Below are 16,257 nucleotides of genomic sequence, written 5' to 3' on the forward strand. Positions count from 1 at the left end.
GCGATAATTTTGTTCCAGATTGTATTTAGAATGCACTATAATATTGTAATTTTAATGTCAAATAGACCACCAACATCTATGACTGGAGCCATGGGTTCTGAATTGGGAAGAATAACATTTGTCTTTGAGACCCTCTGTTCTGCTGACTGTGTTCTGTACTTCATGGTGGTAAGTGAAAGAATGGCTTTCAAAGGCCTATTTAGAAATCTAGAAGCTTAGCATTCTCTTTCAAGTGTGAATTTATTTATACAAGTTGGGATAAGAATCCTATTTTTCTTCCCATGCTTAGTCCCTTATAAAAGCATTTAAAAATGTCTAAAGAAGTCACTAAGAATTGTAAAATGACACCCACAAAGAAAGCATTTGTTCCTCGTGGGAAGGACTGAGGGGACCCTGGCAAATGACAGAAGTCAGAGAATATTAATCTGTTAGAACATTTCTTCATAAAAACATGCCACCAGCAGAATGAAAAATTTCCCCCAATAGTTAAAGCCAGCAGGAAGGAAAAACATGTATTAGTAAGTGAGGGAAGAAAGTAATGTTGTTGTGGACACTTGGAAGAAAGAAAACACTACCTTGTTAAATTTAATCAATGTTGCCCGGCTGCAGTGGCTCAGTGGTTGAGCATTTACCTATGAACCAGGAGGTCAGGGTTTGATTTCCTGTCAGGGCACATGCCTAGTTTGCTGGCTCAATCCCCAGTAGGGGTTGTGCAGGAGGCCAATCAATGATTCTTTCTCACTATTGATGTTTCTATCTCTCCCTCTCCTTTCCTCTCTGAAATCAATAAAAATATATTTTAAAAAATTTAATCAATGTAGACAATGGACTTTACAATGTACATATCATAATTTTGTCCCTTTTTTCTAGATGTCTTATAAATCTCAACTCTTAGCTTAAAATTTACTGGGGCTCATGTGGATATTAAAAGGTTGTTGGCTAAGATTTTAGCGTTATAATTAAGAAGTGACTGTATAGGCATGATTTGTTTTTGTTTTTCCAAAGATCCTTTAATAGCTAGTTAAGAGTCCATTAACAATTTCCTCCATGACATACAAGATACATGGAGATTTAAATATTTATTCATGCTTCCTAAGAGCTTAAATGAAGACAAACTGTTTTGTTCTGAAAAAAAACAAACAAAATAACTTCATGGTGGTAATAGGAGATCATAAATAATCTTCAACACATCCATCTATATTATACCACAAATAACCAGTAAGCAATTCTCCCATCTCTGCCTCCTTAGTCCTTTAGTGTTAGTTCTTCTTCATTCTCAGAGCCATTCCTATTATCTTTATCGTTTAACAGTAGTCTCCTATCCATTTTTCTTATCTCCATTCTGTCATCCATGCTGCTGTCAAAATATACAGACTGTCAAACTACAGCAGGAAGGCCGGGAGGGTTGGGGGCAGGGGCGGGGTAAGAGATCAACCGAAGGACTTGTATGCATGCATATAAGCATAACCAATGGACACAAGACACTGGGGGGTAGGGGAGGCCAGGGGAAGGTCAAGGGGAGAAAAAAAGAGGAGACATATGTAATACTCTTTGTAATACTTTAAGCAATAAAACACATATTTCTTTAAAAAATATCTTTAGAAACATAAAAATAATAGTAGAGGCATCCACATCAAGCTACCCCCTTACTCTTGGTGGCTTTTTGTTGCCTGTGGTAGCAGTTCTTGAAGTGTGGTCCCTGAACCAACATCACCTGAGAATTTGTTAGAAATGCAAATTTCTGAGCCCCATCCTACTCTTTTTTTTTTAAATTTTTTATTACGAAGGGTATTGCATATGTGTCCATTCCCCCCCCCCCGCCCTAGACAGTCCCCTAGCCTCCCCTATCCCCCAGTGTCTTATGTCCATTGGTTATGCTTATATGCATGCATACAGGTCCTTTGGTTGATCTCTTACCCTCCCCTTCCCAACCTCCCTGGCTAAGTGAAATAAGCCCATCCTACTCTTAATGGAAAACTGTGGTGATGGGGCCCAGCATTCTCTACTTTTAGCAAACCTTGAGGGTAGTTCTGATACACACTAAAGTTTGAGAACCAATAGCTATAAATACACTTAAAATTCCTTAGCCTTGCCTCTGTAAGGCTTTTTCTACTTTTTGCCTACCCTCTGTTACTAAACCTACTGTGAGTTTTCACACCTTTTTAGACACCCTGAATTTGATAGTGGAGCACCCAGTACTTTTTAATTTCTCTTGCCTTGCTACTCTAGGTTTGAATGACATTCTTCCTTATGCTCTTTTGCCTGGTGAACACCTATCCATACTTCAAAGGCAGCTCAAACTTTACCTCTTGGGGGAATATTTCTTTGATTCCTTTAAGTAAAATGAACAACTCTCTCCAGTGTGCCCCTGAAAGCCTTTTGAGAAAACCCTATTTGGTTATGTGAATGTATATATATATTTGGTCTTTCTCATTTGAACAAACACTACTAAGTGTAGGTTTTACAATTATTCATTTTGATAAAGCAAAACTGGAGTTTTAGCTCATAGCAGAATCTGTTAGCTGTCTTTGTGTGTGATTTGGTGTTCTCACAGGATTTTTTGAGATATCAATGAAATAGCATATAAAAATGCTCTCAAAATTGTGTAGTGTTTTACATAAATAAAGTGTTAGTTGTAGTAATGCAATAAATTCAATTTGTTATTGGAATAAACATCCAGAGAAATGTTATTTACAGAGCACGATCTGCATATTATGAACTCCTTTTAGGAAATGGCATGTATGATGATTTGAATGTTTAGTAATGTGGGAATTCTGTAATGTATGAAAAGCACATGTTGTTGCTTCTGTCTGTGGCATGAACTCAACATGCCTCTCTTTATAGCAGATTTGACTTCTTTATAACATGTTTGACTCCTATGTTTATATCACAGAAAGAAAAGAGACATGTTTTGAGCTCATGCCACCATATTGTTAACATCCCAGATAATTCACAGAAGCCCATTCAGAATTCTAAGTCATGTATTAGGGATTCTGCAGGAAAGACTAGTAAGAAAATTCAGAATTAGTCTTGGTTTTAATTTCTAATTAATTAGATATGTATTACATTATTTGGCTGACATTATTTGCTTTCTAACCATGTTAATGATGACGTATTTGTTGGAATATCACACATTTGTATGGTATTCTAAATATTGAATTTAACCAAGAAAATCAGAAATAAATATTACACAAATTAATCCTACTGAAGTTAAAGCATAATCAAAAAGAATATTTCATGAACATACAATAACATTCTGATTAATCTGCACTTGGGTAAGCCAGGAAGTTGCAAGTATAGAACAGGGAGAACTTACAATTTCTATATAAGAGCTGCCTATCAGCATCTCCCAAGGAAAAAAGATGAAAATAGAAAGCCTTGCCATTTTATGAAGTTCACTGTGAGAAGTTTGAGGAATTATGTTTCCTCTTCTAAGTATATTTCTCCAAGGTAGAAGTTCACACCCCTACATGCGCGTACTCATGCATACACACACACACACACACACACACACACACACACATGCATGCATGCACGCACACGCACACGCACACACACACAACCCCCCTTACACATACTATGATTTGAGACCTTTTTCATGTTACATTGACAGTGTGGTTGATATATTGTAATTATTAAGCTAGTGCTTGTGTAGATTTGAGAGGAAGTTTTGAGAATTAATTATAGGGTTACATCTCTGTAGATAAATATTTACAAACCCTGCAGGGTATGCTGTAAATACAAACACATATTTTTAATGAATACACATGTGTATTAATACTGAGTTTGTGCTTTTCTGTGTATATTTTTTAAGGATATTAATAGAAAAAGTACCAACGTGGTGGAATCATGGGGTGGAACCAAAGAAAAACAAGCTTACACCCACATCATCTTCAAGAATGCAACGTTTACATTTACATGGGCATTCCAGAGAACTAACCAGGGGCAAGATGTAAGTTCCAAGTTGTTATTATTATTTTTAATGCAAAGATGATGCTCCCGTGGAGATATATGGAAAGAGGTCACTCGAATCTCCCGAAGGAAAAGATAGCTTTTTATGGATGTGGAACCAAGCGTTTGGTTATGGAGTAGATTGGCATGAAAATGGTCATTTCTTTTGAGAGCAAGAATGTGTGAAATGGAATAATACAGTGGATCTTTGAACTTTTCTACACTGTGAACAATTATAGTTACTAGAAGCTTAAGAGAAAGAACATCTAATTTTGTAGTTATTTAAAACCTTACTTTTAAAGCTTTCTGAGACTCTGAAAAGACTGGTGACTTACTTCCTCTTCATCTGAATGATCAGGCATTTGTTCAGGAGGCTTTAACAGATGTTGGTTTATCATTTCACTAGAGACCCAGTGCACGACATTCATGCACTGAGGGGGGGGGTGGTGTCCCTCAGCCCAGCCTGTGCGCCCTCTTGCCATCTGGGACCCCTGAGGGGTCCTTAAGTGCTGCTGCGGAGGCGGGAGAGGCTCCCACCACCGCTGCTATGCTCGCTAGCCATGAGCCCGGCTTCTGGCTGAGCGGCACTCCCGCTGTGGGAGTGCACTGACCGCCAGGGGGCAGCTTCTGCATTGAGCGTCTGCCCCCTGGTGGTCAGTGTGCATTATAGCGACTGATTTTTCCATAGTTTGGTCAATTTGCATATTAGCCTTTTATATAGGATTACAGTAATGTCTTCTTTTATAGCCTGGAGAATGTGTGTGGACACAGGATTGGGTTAACACAGAGAATTATTTACCCTCTTTTCCTGCTAGAGTAGACCTTCATCCTCCACTAAGTAAATCCCATTGTATGTTTCAATAGTAGCAAGATTATTGTTTTTGTGAATCTCCAAAGATGTGAACTTCTCACTTGAGAACAAGGTAAACCACGAGTCCAGAAGCTGCCTCAAAAGCTAGGGTGGCAGATGTAGCATTTTCTCTTGAGGCTTTCCCTGGGGAACCCATTTCCCAGATTTTACTGGCCTCCAATTTTGTTATTTACGAGTGTTCAGATTACCATTATGCAGGGCATGAACATGCTAGGGGTACTTCCTTACCTTCTTTTTGCTTTGCTCCACACAAAGAGCATTTAGTCTAGGGTAGTGCTGCCCTGTACTGATAGGGTGATGCCCACTGCTTGATGAAATGAGATCTTAATTGATCCATTATCTCAGTAAGGAAAAGTATAAAGTAAGCCTCAGATTCTTGCTCTCCTTTGCACATTCTTTCAGTAGAAAACAAAGAATCTTGGTTAGGAAAAGTACTAGGAAGAGAAAGAGAGGAAGGCCCAAAGAGGTCATGTGATTGCATCAATATTGCACAATTAGTGTTAGGGTAAGGGCCAGGGTCTTAGCCTTCCAAGGCTAGTCCATGGCTTCTGCCCACCAACACTGTTGGCATCTATTGTAGCATTAGGTTTGGGCTCTTATCTTGAGTAACTGAGAGATAAACCATGCTAATTCTGCTAGGTGTAAAGTCTATAAAATACGCCCAAGTTAGTACCAATTATGACATATTTATGGTGACTGTGACAAAACTCCTGGGACTCCATTACTGTGCACTTAACACATTCTAGTGTTAAGATTTTCAAAGAAAAAATAATAGCCCTGACCAGTTTTGCTCAGTGGCTAGAGCGTCAGCCTGTGGACTGAAGAGTCCCAGGTTCGATTCCGGTCAAGGGCATGTACCTTGGTTGCAGGCACATCCCCAGTAGGGGGTGTGCAGGAGGCAGCTGATCGATGCTTCTCTCTCATGGATGTCTCTAACTCTCTATCCCTCTCCCTTCCTCTCTGTAAAAAATCAATAAAATATATTTTAAAAAATAACAACAAAAAACCCAGTGATATTGATCCATTGTCAGTTATAAACTATAAGGCTGGAGCACTCTGCTTATTTTGGTGATATCAACATAAAGCAGTTTGATTGTCCAATGAGCCCCAAAGCAGAAGTCATTAGTTTCTGCTCTCTTTTTAGAATAGACGGTTCATCAATGACATGGTGAAGATTTATTCTATCACTGCCACTAATGCAGTTGATGGGGTGGCATCCTCATGCCGTGCCTGTGCCCTCGGTTCTGAACAGTCGGGCTCATCGTGTGTCCCCTGCCCCCCAGGCGACTACATTGAGAAAGAAACCAACCAGTGCAAGGAGTGTCCACCTGACACCTACCTGTCCATACATCAGGTCTATGGCAAGGAGGCTTGTATTCCGTGCGGGCCTGGGAGTAGAAGCACTCAGGTAAGTGAGTCTACTTTAAGAGAGAAACTCAGAAGTTCCCTGTAATGTTTTTTCAGGAGCTACAAGGTTGTTGGTGATATTTACAAATGATTTTTTCACTCCCTTTCTTGTTTTCTCTCCTTTTACATTTATTGATCACTTGGTTACTATGTTCCATGTAAGTCCTAGTTTCTGGGGACATACAATTTTAAGAAAAACACTCAAATAAGAATTCTTTCAAAAATATTAAATTTCTTGTGGTTCTGTTAAGGCAGGACAAGAAAACAACCTCTGTAGGAGGGCAATAGGAACATGCAGAGAGCAGCAAGTGTGTCTTATAATATTATAAGGGCAAAGGTTGATGCTACATTTTGAATGAAGGAGAAAGCAGTTTTATTGTCTATTTAAACTGACATAACAGGGACATTTGACTGTGAACATACCTTTCTACAAGATACTAACCTTGGAATAACTACTTTGAAAAGTTCTGAATCTTCTAAACTTTGCTTAAGAAAATTGAGTTAGTTCATAGAAATTCTCTGTAGTAGTATGGTAAAATATGTTATGATGTTGAAGATGAAATTAATGAAACAGATCTTAAACTAGGACTTTTTTTGAAACACATTTTTCATAGTAACTAATACTTTCTTTCCTGCTATATTATTAAAAATGTTTTACATTTCTTAATCTTAATCAAAGGACCACTCCGCTTGCTATAGTGACTGCTTTTTCTACCACGAGAAAGAAAATCAGAGTTTGCACTATGACTTCAGCAACCTCAGCAGCGTGGGCTCGTTAATGAATGGCCCCAGCTTTACCTCCAAAGGAACAAAATACTTCCATTTCTTCAATATTAGTTTGTGTGGGCATGAGGTGAGTTCTGGCTGCAGAGGTGAGATGGAGCTATATTTCAACTCAGAGTGAGTTAATATTTCCTATGTTGATGGCCCAGTAAAATCTCTGTGGAAACTGACACCCACATATCAGAAACTGAGCTTTGATCGCTTAAGTCCTCTGTTGCCTCCTAGCATGTTGGTTGGCAGCTTTCTCCACCAGGGGCAACCTTGCTTGGTTCTCAGTCCATCAAAGCACTCATCCAGTCTCTTGAACCCTAAACCTTGGAGCAATGGTAAGTGCTTTGAGGATCTTTCGTTTGTGTAAAAGTGGATCAGGCTTGTCATCTCTCCTATTTTTTTAGGCAGGCAGTTCTAGTTTGAGAAAATTTTACTGTTGTTTGTAATATTGCCAATTTTGTGTCTTAAAAAGTAAAAGACTTCCAAGAGAAAGTTTATCGAGAAGTAAAAAGGAGTTAAGCAGGAGACACATGTCAGTTGATCAGATTGCCTCTGCTAATAAATAAAGGGGTTTTCTTTTCTGTGGGAAGAAGCAGGCCTTAACTGACACTGGTAATGGGGAGAGTTACAGGACTATATGTTCAATATTTTTAAGGGCATACAAGGTTGGGATTTCCACCATGTCTCTTTCTATATTAATTCCTGATTATCTAATAATGGTCTTCATTATGACGGCTGTGCCAAACTTTGTACAAAGAAAATAGAGATCTAATGATCATATAAATTCTTAAAAAATCTATAAATTTTACATGGCATGACATTTGTCCTGTCCTAATTTTAGGTACTAAGTTGGTTAGTTCCTCAATTTACTCAATAATATATATTAAGTATCTATTATGTTTACTACTGTGTTAAGCAGTGAATGAAATTAATTCCATTATATAGCACACTTCTTCTTAGTCTTATTCCTGTATTACCACTGTCTGTTCTGCCATCTTTTCTCTTCTTCTTTCTCTTTCCCCCCACTTTATATTCTCACTCCTTTCTGTGTATTGTTGACTTTCTCTCTCCTTCCTTAGTAGTGTATTCTGCTCTTTTCCACTTTTCTCTCTTTTTGGCTTCAACAATTTAATCCGAGCTTAGTAAAAATATGTTGCACCTGTATTGTGGTGAGAAGGCTTGGTGGAGGGAAAACATTTCATAGGTTAGGACTACCAGCTGCATTAACAAAGTGAAATCTTGATTCTTTTCTTTATGCCCACGTGTGCACATTCTACATCTAAGACCAATAAACTACGTTCCTGTTTTCTTTTGTACATTTCTTCATAGAAATAATAGAGCAAGCTATAGTCCTTTGCATTGGGACTATAGTATATTTAAACATATTATATTTAAAGAGTCTTCCAATTTTTATAAATTATATCTCCCAACTATCCTCCAAATGATTATGAAAATAAACCTTTGTGTTCCCTTAAACTTACTGTGTAGTTGAGCAGATACATGTCCTTGAATCTAAGAATATGTGAATAAAGACAATTGTGACCAACTGTTTACAATTTTGATGTCGTCTTAGGATTCTGTGGCAATATGGCTTTTATGTTTCTTCTTCAGCCTTCACATCACCTTTCTGGCACACATCAGCCTATGAAGTGCAAGTCTTTCTTGGCATCAACAGTTTTCTGGTCTCTTTGCATGCATTGTTATCCTATGAATTGAAGAGTTCGTAGATGACTTATACTTCCTTATGTTAGATGGCTTTCATCCACCACAAATGATGCTGACAGTTGGAGGAGGAATGCAGCCTTGAATTAGCATATTCATCATAACCTCAGTGACTCTCAACCCCGGTTGAAACATTAGAATAGCCTCCAGAGCTTTTAAAAAATACTGGTGGCTGGGCCTCCCACCAGATCTAATAAATCAGAATTGCGGTGAGGAGAGAACCACTGCCCTATTCGAGTCACTGGCTAGCTGAGATCCAGTTTAGAGAGTGACCCCCAATAAAACTTCTTTATGACTTCATTTTCCTAGGGGGAGAAGATGGCTCTGTGTACCAACAATATAACAGACTTTACAGTAAAGGACATGGTGGCAGGCTCAGATGATTACACGAATCTGGTAGGAGCATTTGTATGCCAATCAACTATTATTCCTTCGGAAAGTAAGGGTTTCCGAGCAGCTTTATCATCACAATCCATCATTCTGGCAGACACATTTTTAGGTAAGCTTCATTTTGTTCCTATCTGCATGTATAAAACTAGGGTACTGATAACCTGTCAGAGCATTGGTTTTTATCATAGCTGATTAAAGCCCACAAGTAATCCTAAATCATCACTTTGTGACATGGTTAAAAAGCCCCTACCAGTGAGGTGTAGTCATTAATCTCAGTGAGTACAAGGAACTTCTGAATTTATGTATTGACTCAGATGTGATATGTGTTTTCTGAGAGTTGGCCTTATATCGGATCCTTTAGGAGTTTAAGACACAAAATAATTTAAAACACCAAAACTAGAAAGAAAAGAACAGTAAACAGACACAATATAAACCTAAATTATAATATCTGTCATCAGTTTTCATCATGTTTTTTCATACCAGAAGTATGAAAGAAATTTGGTGACAAGTAGCAAAGGTGAATGTGCTGAGTTTTATTCCCCATCTGCTTGTCTATCTCTGTGGTGTCAAGAACATAGGAATATTTTAAGAAGAATTCAGGTTCCTGCTAGTAATTCACAGGAATAAAATTCATGAGACTTTTTGGAGTGGGGCTTAGGAACCTAACAAGGCACATAACAATCTAACAAATCTAACAAACTTCTTAGATGATTCTAATATGCAGCCAGATTTGAGAACCATTGCTATGTGTTCTAGAGGAATTGAGCTTTACTTTTCAGCACCAAGGTCAGTTTTGCTCAGCATAGGAGCTGTGTCAGAAGCAAGGGTCACTGTTATTGCTTGCATTTTGGCGCGGCTATCATTTTGTTCAGGGAAAAAATGCCTTACTTTTAGATTAAGCAAATTTTGGAGTTATTTTTGGAAATTATTAGGGTACAAGAATCTTTTTTGGCGTCAAATATGCCTGTAATGAATGTGAAAGAAAAGCTGTATTAGCAAAGTTGCCCAGCTCATTCAACAAAACTCACCAGAGGCTGAGAAGTATAATAGTGGATTGTTCAAATGTTAGAACTGGAAGGGACTTTAGAGATATTGTGATTATTGCATGCATTTTACAGATTCAGAACGTAAGAGCCAAGGAAGTGAAGTGACTTAAGCAAAATTACAAAACTAGGGTATAGAATCTTTTTTTTCCCCCATAAACTGTGGAAAGTTTCTTATTGTCATATTAATTTAATACAATATTTCTGCTAAAATGACAGTATAAAAGTAAAGCTATTTTCTATTCAGATATACAGAGACTAAATAAACTTAATTTTCCCATATTGCTCAGTAATGTCTTTTTTTACTGCCATGTAGGAGTGACAATTGAAACCACATTGCAAAATATTAATATAAAAGAAGATATGTTCCCAGCTCCACCGAGCCAAATACCCGATGTGCATTTCTTTTACAAGTAAGTGAGAATGTCAATTCAGGGTGCCAGTATAGTAGCTTACAATTAATAGATAATAAGCAATTGGTTCTTAAATAAAAGACTTAGTAAAAAGTAGGAAACATGGAATAGTTTGAAAACCTCATATAATTTTGCTCATATATATATTTTATATTTAAATATAAAATATATATATATTACATGTTGCCTAATTTATAATATTTTATATAATTTATATCTTGCCTAATTTATATAATATTTTAAATTAGGCAATACTGCCTCTATTGTGTAGGCAGTACTTATTTATAACTTATACAACTAAACATCAGCCTGAGTGGATATAACATTTTTCCCTGCTGGAGGCTAATTCCAGCAGGTCATAAATGCAAGAAGTTCATCAGAAGGTTGATGGAATTTGGGGCTTCAGCAGGGCTGAAGATCTACATGTTATTGCCTGCTGCCGGACAGCTGAGGGCAGTTCCCCCAACCTGATGGTCCTTTACTGTTTACCATACCTTACCTTTGATACGTATATCTGCTTTGCTACAGGGCAAAATGTGGGAATAAAAAGCCTTGGGCCCAGAGATTGGGGAGCTTAGTTACTAAAGCTAAGCCTCCCCTGAATCCTGCAAAATGCCTCCCAAATTTGTTTTTCATGTCTAGTCTCTTTATTAATTGGCATCGCAGCCCTTTCTTCAGATTCCTGAACCCTAGTAGATGCAAATAAGACCCCGGCATTTCCATTTAAAATTTCTTTTGATTATAATTTTGATTTTAATTATAGAAGCTTTACTAAACACCTTGATAATAGCTTATCACTTTACCTGAGAAAATAGTGAACTTGTTATAGTCAGTAAAAGAAAATGAGCTTAATTTGTATTAAAATTATAAAGCAGTGAACTTTGGTTCCTTTTTCACTTGTTTATATAGCATAGGAGTTTTTATATGGAAGATATTTTTGTCTTTGTAATCTGTGTCATATATATTTTGTAAAATGATATGTGTTTTACAATAGGTCTTCTGCAACTACAACATCTTGTGTTAATGGCCGGTCAACTGCGGTGAAAATGAGATGTAATCCTACTAAACCTGGAGCTGGAGTGATTTCAGTCCCCAGGTAACCTTATTCTAAATGATTATTTACATTTGTATGTATTATGAGGAAGCAAAACTCTAGTATCTTAATATTTTAAAACATATTCTCTATGGATGTAAAGCAGAGAACAGAAGACTCTGTAGATTTTGGTTGTAGGTTACAATGAGTGCCTATTAAGAAGTTTTGCTGCGCCCAGCCGGCATGGCTCAGTGGTTGCTGTCGACCCATGAACCAAGAGGTCATGGTTAGATTCCTAGTCAGGGCACATGCCCGGGTTCCTGGCTCTCTCATCACTAATGTTTCTACCTCTCCCTCGCCCTCTCACTTCCTCTGAAATAAATAAAAAATATTTAAAAAAGAGGTTTTGCTCCATCTCAGTATTTCCCAGTCTCCTCAACAATATATTCTCCTCTGTTTGCTTGAGTGTCTAAATCTCTTAAAAAATTGCTTAGGTAATATATAGTGATACTGTTTCTATCCTTGTACTTATTCATACTGTTTAGCCTTAATTTCTTTGAGAGCTGGATTAGGAACTTTGCTGGGTGATCATTCTTTATCAATAATGAACTATTGGGGTAATCTAGATTAAATAATATAACCTCTGAGTCATAGTTTCTTTCTCTGTGAGAGTGTTGCAGAACACCAAAGAAATACCAAGCATACTTCCTAGAGAAAGGGAGGGACCCCGTTTAGTAACACTAGTGGATTCCGGGAATAATTTCCAAATCAGAGTGAAGAAACCTGCAGAGGCTTCGCTTTTTATAACCTTCTGGGGTCTTTGTCTTGCAGATATGGTTCTGCCCCCTTTCATGGGCTTACAGGAAGGCCCCCAGGTGTTGGGAGTCCCCAGGCCATGTCCGATGACCTGTCCTGGGGCCAGCGATAATGACTTTCCCCCAACCCCCGCCCCAGGGCAGTGCATTGTTCACAGTTTTTATGGCCTGACACGCCTTGCAAGATCAGTTTCCTCAAGGGGTTGGGGCCAGGGTGGATAATTTGTATGATCTATTTCTAACTCTTTAGTTTTCTGATTAATGGTGGCAAAATCACCAAGGCAGAGTGTGACCTAGAGACTAAATGATACTGTTTATTTAACTGATTGGCATTGAGGCAACAGCTGTCCACATTATCGATCTGTTTCATACATTCACTTGGTGTGGAAACACTAGGAGAAAGGAAGCAATTTCATAGACTCAGGAGAACTGTCAGTTTAAATCAGTGGTTCTCAACTTCTGGCTCTTTAAATACAGTTCCTCATGTTGTGACCCAACCATAAAATTATTTTTGTTGCTACTTCATAACTGTAATGTTGCTACTGTTATGAATCATAATGTAAATATCTGATATGCAGGATGGTCTTAGGTGACCTCTGTGAAAGGGTCATTCGACCGCCAAAGGGGTCGTGACCCACAGGTTGAGAACTGATGGTTTAAATAAAGATTGCTTTCATGCAAGAGTGACACTTAAATGTCTCCTGATTTCTGTTCTTCACAGTTATTCATTGTTCAGTATGTATATTATGTATCCTAATCTTTTTAGGGTTAAGGTACCTTTGGATTGTAGTTTGCAAATTTTCCTTCATCAAACTATCAAAGTTTATGTTTTTTAAAGAAAATAATTTACTTAATTTTATTTTTTATAGTTTCACAGTAGCCCTTGAGAGATGTTAAGTTATCCTGCTTACGTTATATCAGGATTGGAAGTCAGTGGTCTAAGCATTGTTTCAGTTACTTGGGCATCTTGAAAATAATTACAGTGGTAACAGTATTTGAGGCTTATTTCTGGGCATAAAGGCATTCTAGCATTCACCTCTTACCAGTTGTGTTTCTCTGGTTCTTATAGATCTATAACTTAATTTTTCTTTTCACCTTTTCTGAGAGAAGAATGTGATGAAAATACATAATAAAAGGTAATGGATATCAATCAGTTGATTAAACAGAGGGAGCTTACTGCTCAAGGGCATTGTGGGGGAGGAACAAACTTTGCTCTGCCCTCAAGTTTCTTCAGGTTGGACTAATAATGAAACAGACTTGAGGCAGATTAGCAGGGGAAAATAACCAAATTTAATACATACATATGTATGTTTGAAACCCCACATGCAGGGGAGATTCAGAGATAGAGAGGGCGGTTGAGGTACAAGACATCCTGAGCGAGGGATGAGGTAATGCTCCCTGGGGTCTTCAAAGGGTCATTGCAGGACCATCAGAACAGACTTTTAGTAAATAGAAGTGTGCCCTGCCCTATAGATAGTAAGGGAGGGGCCAAAGTTTATCTTGAGCCCGAAGCTAAAAGTGCCTTTAGCTTAAAGAGTAATCTGCATATCACAGAGGCATATCTTGGGATGACTCATTCTGGTCCCCCCAAGTATCATAAATATCACGTAGTGGAAGATCCGTGGGCTAGCGTCTACCTATACGAAGGTCCAGGCAGCAGATCAGAGATTCTTTAACTGTTCTCCGATGCCCTGCCATATGGCTTTGAGTGCAGATTGCTCATTCTCTTTCGCACATCTGAGGTCCTTTTTGGACCTAGCAACTAACCTCCTTGGGCTTAGCCTCTAGGAGTCTATATGGATGACTTGTGAAGCCTCCTCCAGATCTCTGCTTCGAGCAGATAAGTTGCTAAAAGATATTTTCTATCCTTTAGAAAATATCTCTCTTTAACTATCCTGAAATAGGTTTTGAGTTTTTAAAGTAATAATGAAAAATAATCTCATGATGTTAAGTGACTTTTGTTGTTGTTGTGAGGAGAGGGAAATTTTTTGTTGTTGTTGTGAGGAGAGGAGACATTAAGTTTCTGCTTAGACCTTTAGTATGTTTTCCTACTTATGAACCTTAACTGTCTTTTCAAGGGTTTCTTAAGATCCCCTGCAGCCGAACCCCTTGGGGTGTCTATTTTAAAACCATTTTCTAGACCGTCCCTAACATATAAAGAATCTCTGAGTGTTCAGCACAGGAATGGCTTTAAAAACACAAGGTAATTCTGATACATATCAAAATTTGAGAAACACTGGTCTTATTAATCCATGTTGTAGAGATTTTTTTTTTTCCTGAGACAGATTCTCAAATTTTGTTCTGCATTTTAGTTTCTGAAAAGCTAGTTTACAATGTCATGATTTACAGGGTGGGTTTTATAATTGCGATGCTCACTGAAGTTTGAGAACTGCTGCCCTGGGGAGCTGCCTGAACCCCACAATCTAAATGTGCTGACCTTTAGCTCTTTCTTGAGTCAGTTTCTCATCAGGGCACAAGGGGGAGCTCTGGGATCAGAGCAGGAGAAGAAGAAGCTTGTTCTGAGAAAATCAGAATTCTCTTTAGCAGCAAGGCCAATAAAGATTTGCGATTTCCTCTTAATGGTAAAGAAATGTTTACAAAGCCAGATACTTAAGCTACTTTTGAAGAGGACTTAATTTGCATTTCTTGAGTGTGGAGGCTTTAAATTCTCCAGGAGAGAGAGGAAGGGGCTAAGCAGGCAATTGCCTTGAGAAGTCTCTCACACTGATCAAGAATTCTCAGAAGGGAGGCAGAAATGTGTGCTCTCTGTGTAGCTCATGGAGAATTTAGAGAGAGCAGCAAATTATCGGACCACCTGCTAATCTGCAGTTGACTCACCAGCCTGTCTGTTTGGTTTGGCAAATGCAGTTGGTTTCTAATTCCACAAAGTGTCTGGAGGGTGCGAGACATTTTAGATAAAAACTTAGCAGCATGATGTCTGTGCTAGACGAAAGCTGAGAGCTGGAGTGGACGTTTGAGATGATCTAGTGCAGCTTGTACCTTGGCCAAAGAATAAATTGCTAACACAATAGGCCACTAATATCCCTAAATAGATGCCCCTCCAGCCTCTGTCTGAAAGGCTTTCCAAACCTCTAATCATGATTCCAGGTCGTTAGAGGAATTGAAGGTGCTCCTTTCATTAGGAATAATTGGGCCTACGCACTGTGTCTAAAGTGCTTTCGAAAACGAGAGATGTCTTTCAGTGAAAAGGCTATAAAAGAGCCTTATTAGAAAACAGACAGAGGGAACCAGTTTTACTGGATAATCGAAATGTCATAGCACATTACAGATCCTTAAGTCAAAACCCATTTGCTATTCACAGTGGGAAACGGGGAAGACCCACATTGTATAGCTATCAAGTGGCACAGTCAGGACGGACTGGTTTCCTGACCGTGTTTGTTGCTCTTTTCGTGCCATCCTGTTTACATCTCTTTATTTCCCTCCTTCCACTTCCTTATGGTAAAGATTTGCAACGAAGCATGCTAAGCAGAGCAAATATCACTTTTACCCAGGGATAACTCAACTGATCTGCATGTTATGGCGCCTTCCTTTAATGAGTCAACTTTCCTCAAATACAGTCTTCTTTATTAATGTGAGTTAGAGGGAAAATCAGAATCCTCCCTCTCTCAACACTTACAACCATATTTAACTGCTTGGGTAGTTTATATATCAGCCTAAAATTATTTTGCCAAAACCTCCTTCAAATTCCAAATTCATCTTCATTGTAGATGTAGCCTCCGGGAATACTGTCTCTCAGAAAAGGGAGACAGATAGAAAAGGATGCTACCCCCCCCTCCCCCGTAGCACTGTGTCTTGGTAACCTGGGAAAATGTCATAA

At 38.4% G+C, this 16,257-nt stretch overlaps 1 protein-coding gene across 1 annotated transcript in view; it reads left to right on the top strand.

Moving 5' to 3' along the window:
* KIAA1324L (KIAA1324-like ortholog) overlaps positions 1-16,257 on the top strand; it is a 50,882-nt gene that overhangs the window by 18,520 nt on the left and 16,105 nt on the right. Inside the window, exons 10-16 of the mRNA XM_015572692.1 lie at positions 66-168; positions 3,815-3,952; positions 5,967-6,230; positions 6,909-7,082; positions 9,035-9,224; positions 10,475-10,571; positions 11,566-11,667. Of these exons, the coding sequence (XP_015428178.1) occupies positions 66-168; positions 3,815-3,952; positions 5,967-6,230; positions 6,909-7,082; positions 9,035-9,224; positions 10,475-10,571; positions 11,566-11,667 (1,068 nt within the window). The remainder of the gene's footprint in view (positions 1-65; positions 169-3,814; positions 3,953-5,966; positions 6,231-6,908; positions 7,083-9,034; positions 9,225-10,474; positions 10,572-11,565; positions 11,668-16,257) is intronic.

This window comes from Myotis davidii, unplaced genomic scaffold (genome assembly GCF_000327345.1).
Source record: "Myotis davidii unplaced genomic scaffold, ASM32734v1 scaffold49, whole genome shotgun sequence".
Classification (NCBI taxonomy): domain Eukaryota; kingdom Metazoa; phylum Chordata; class Mammalia; order Chiroptera; family Vespertilionidae; genus Myotis; species Myotis davidii.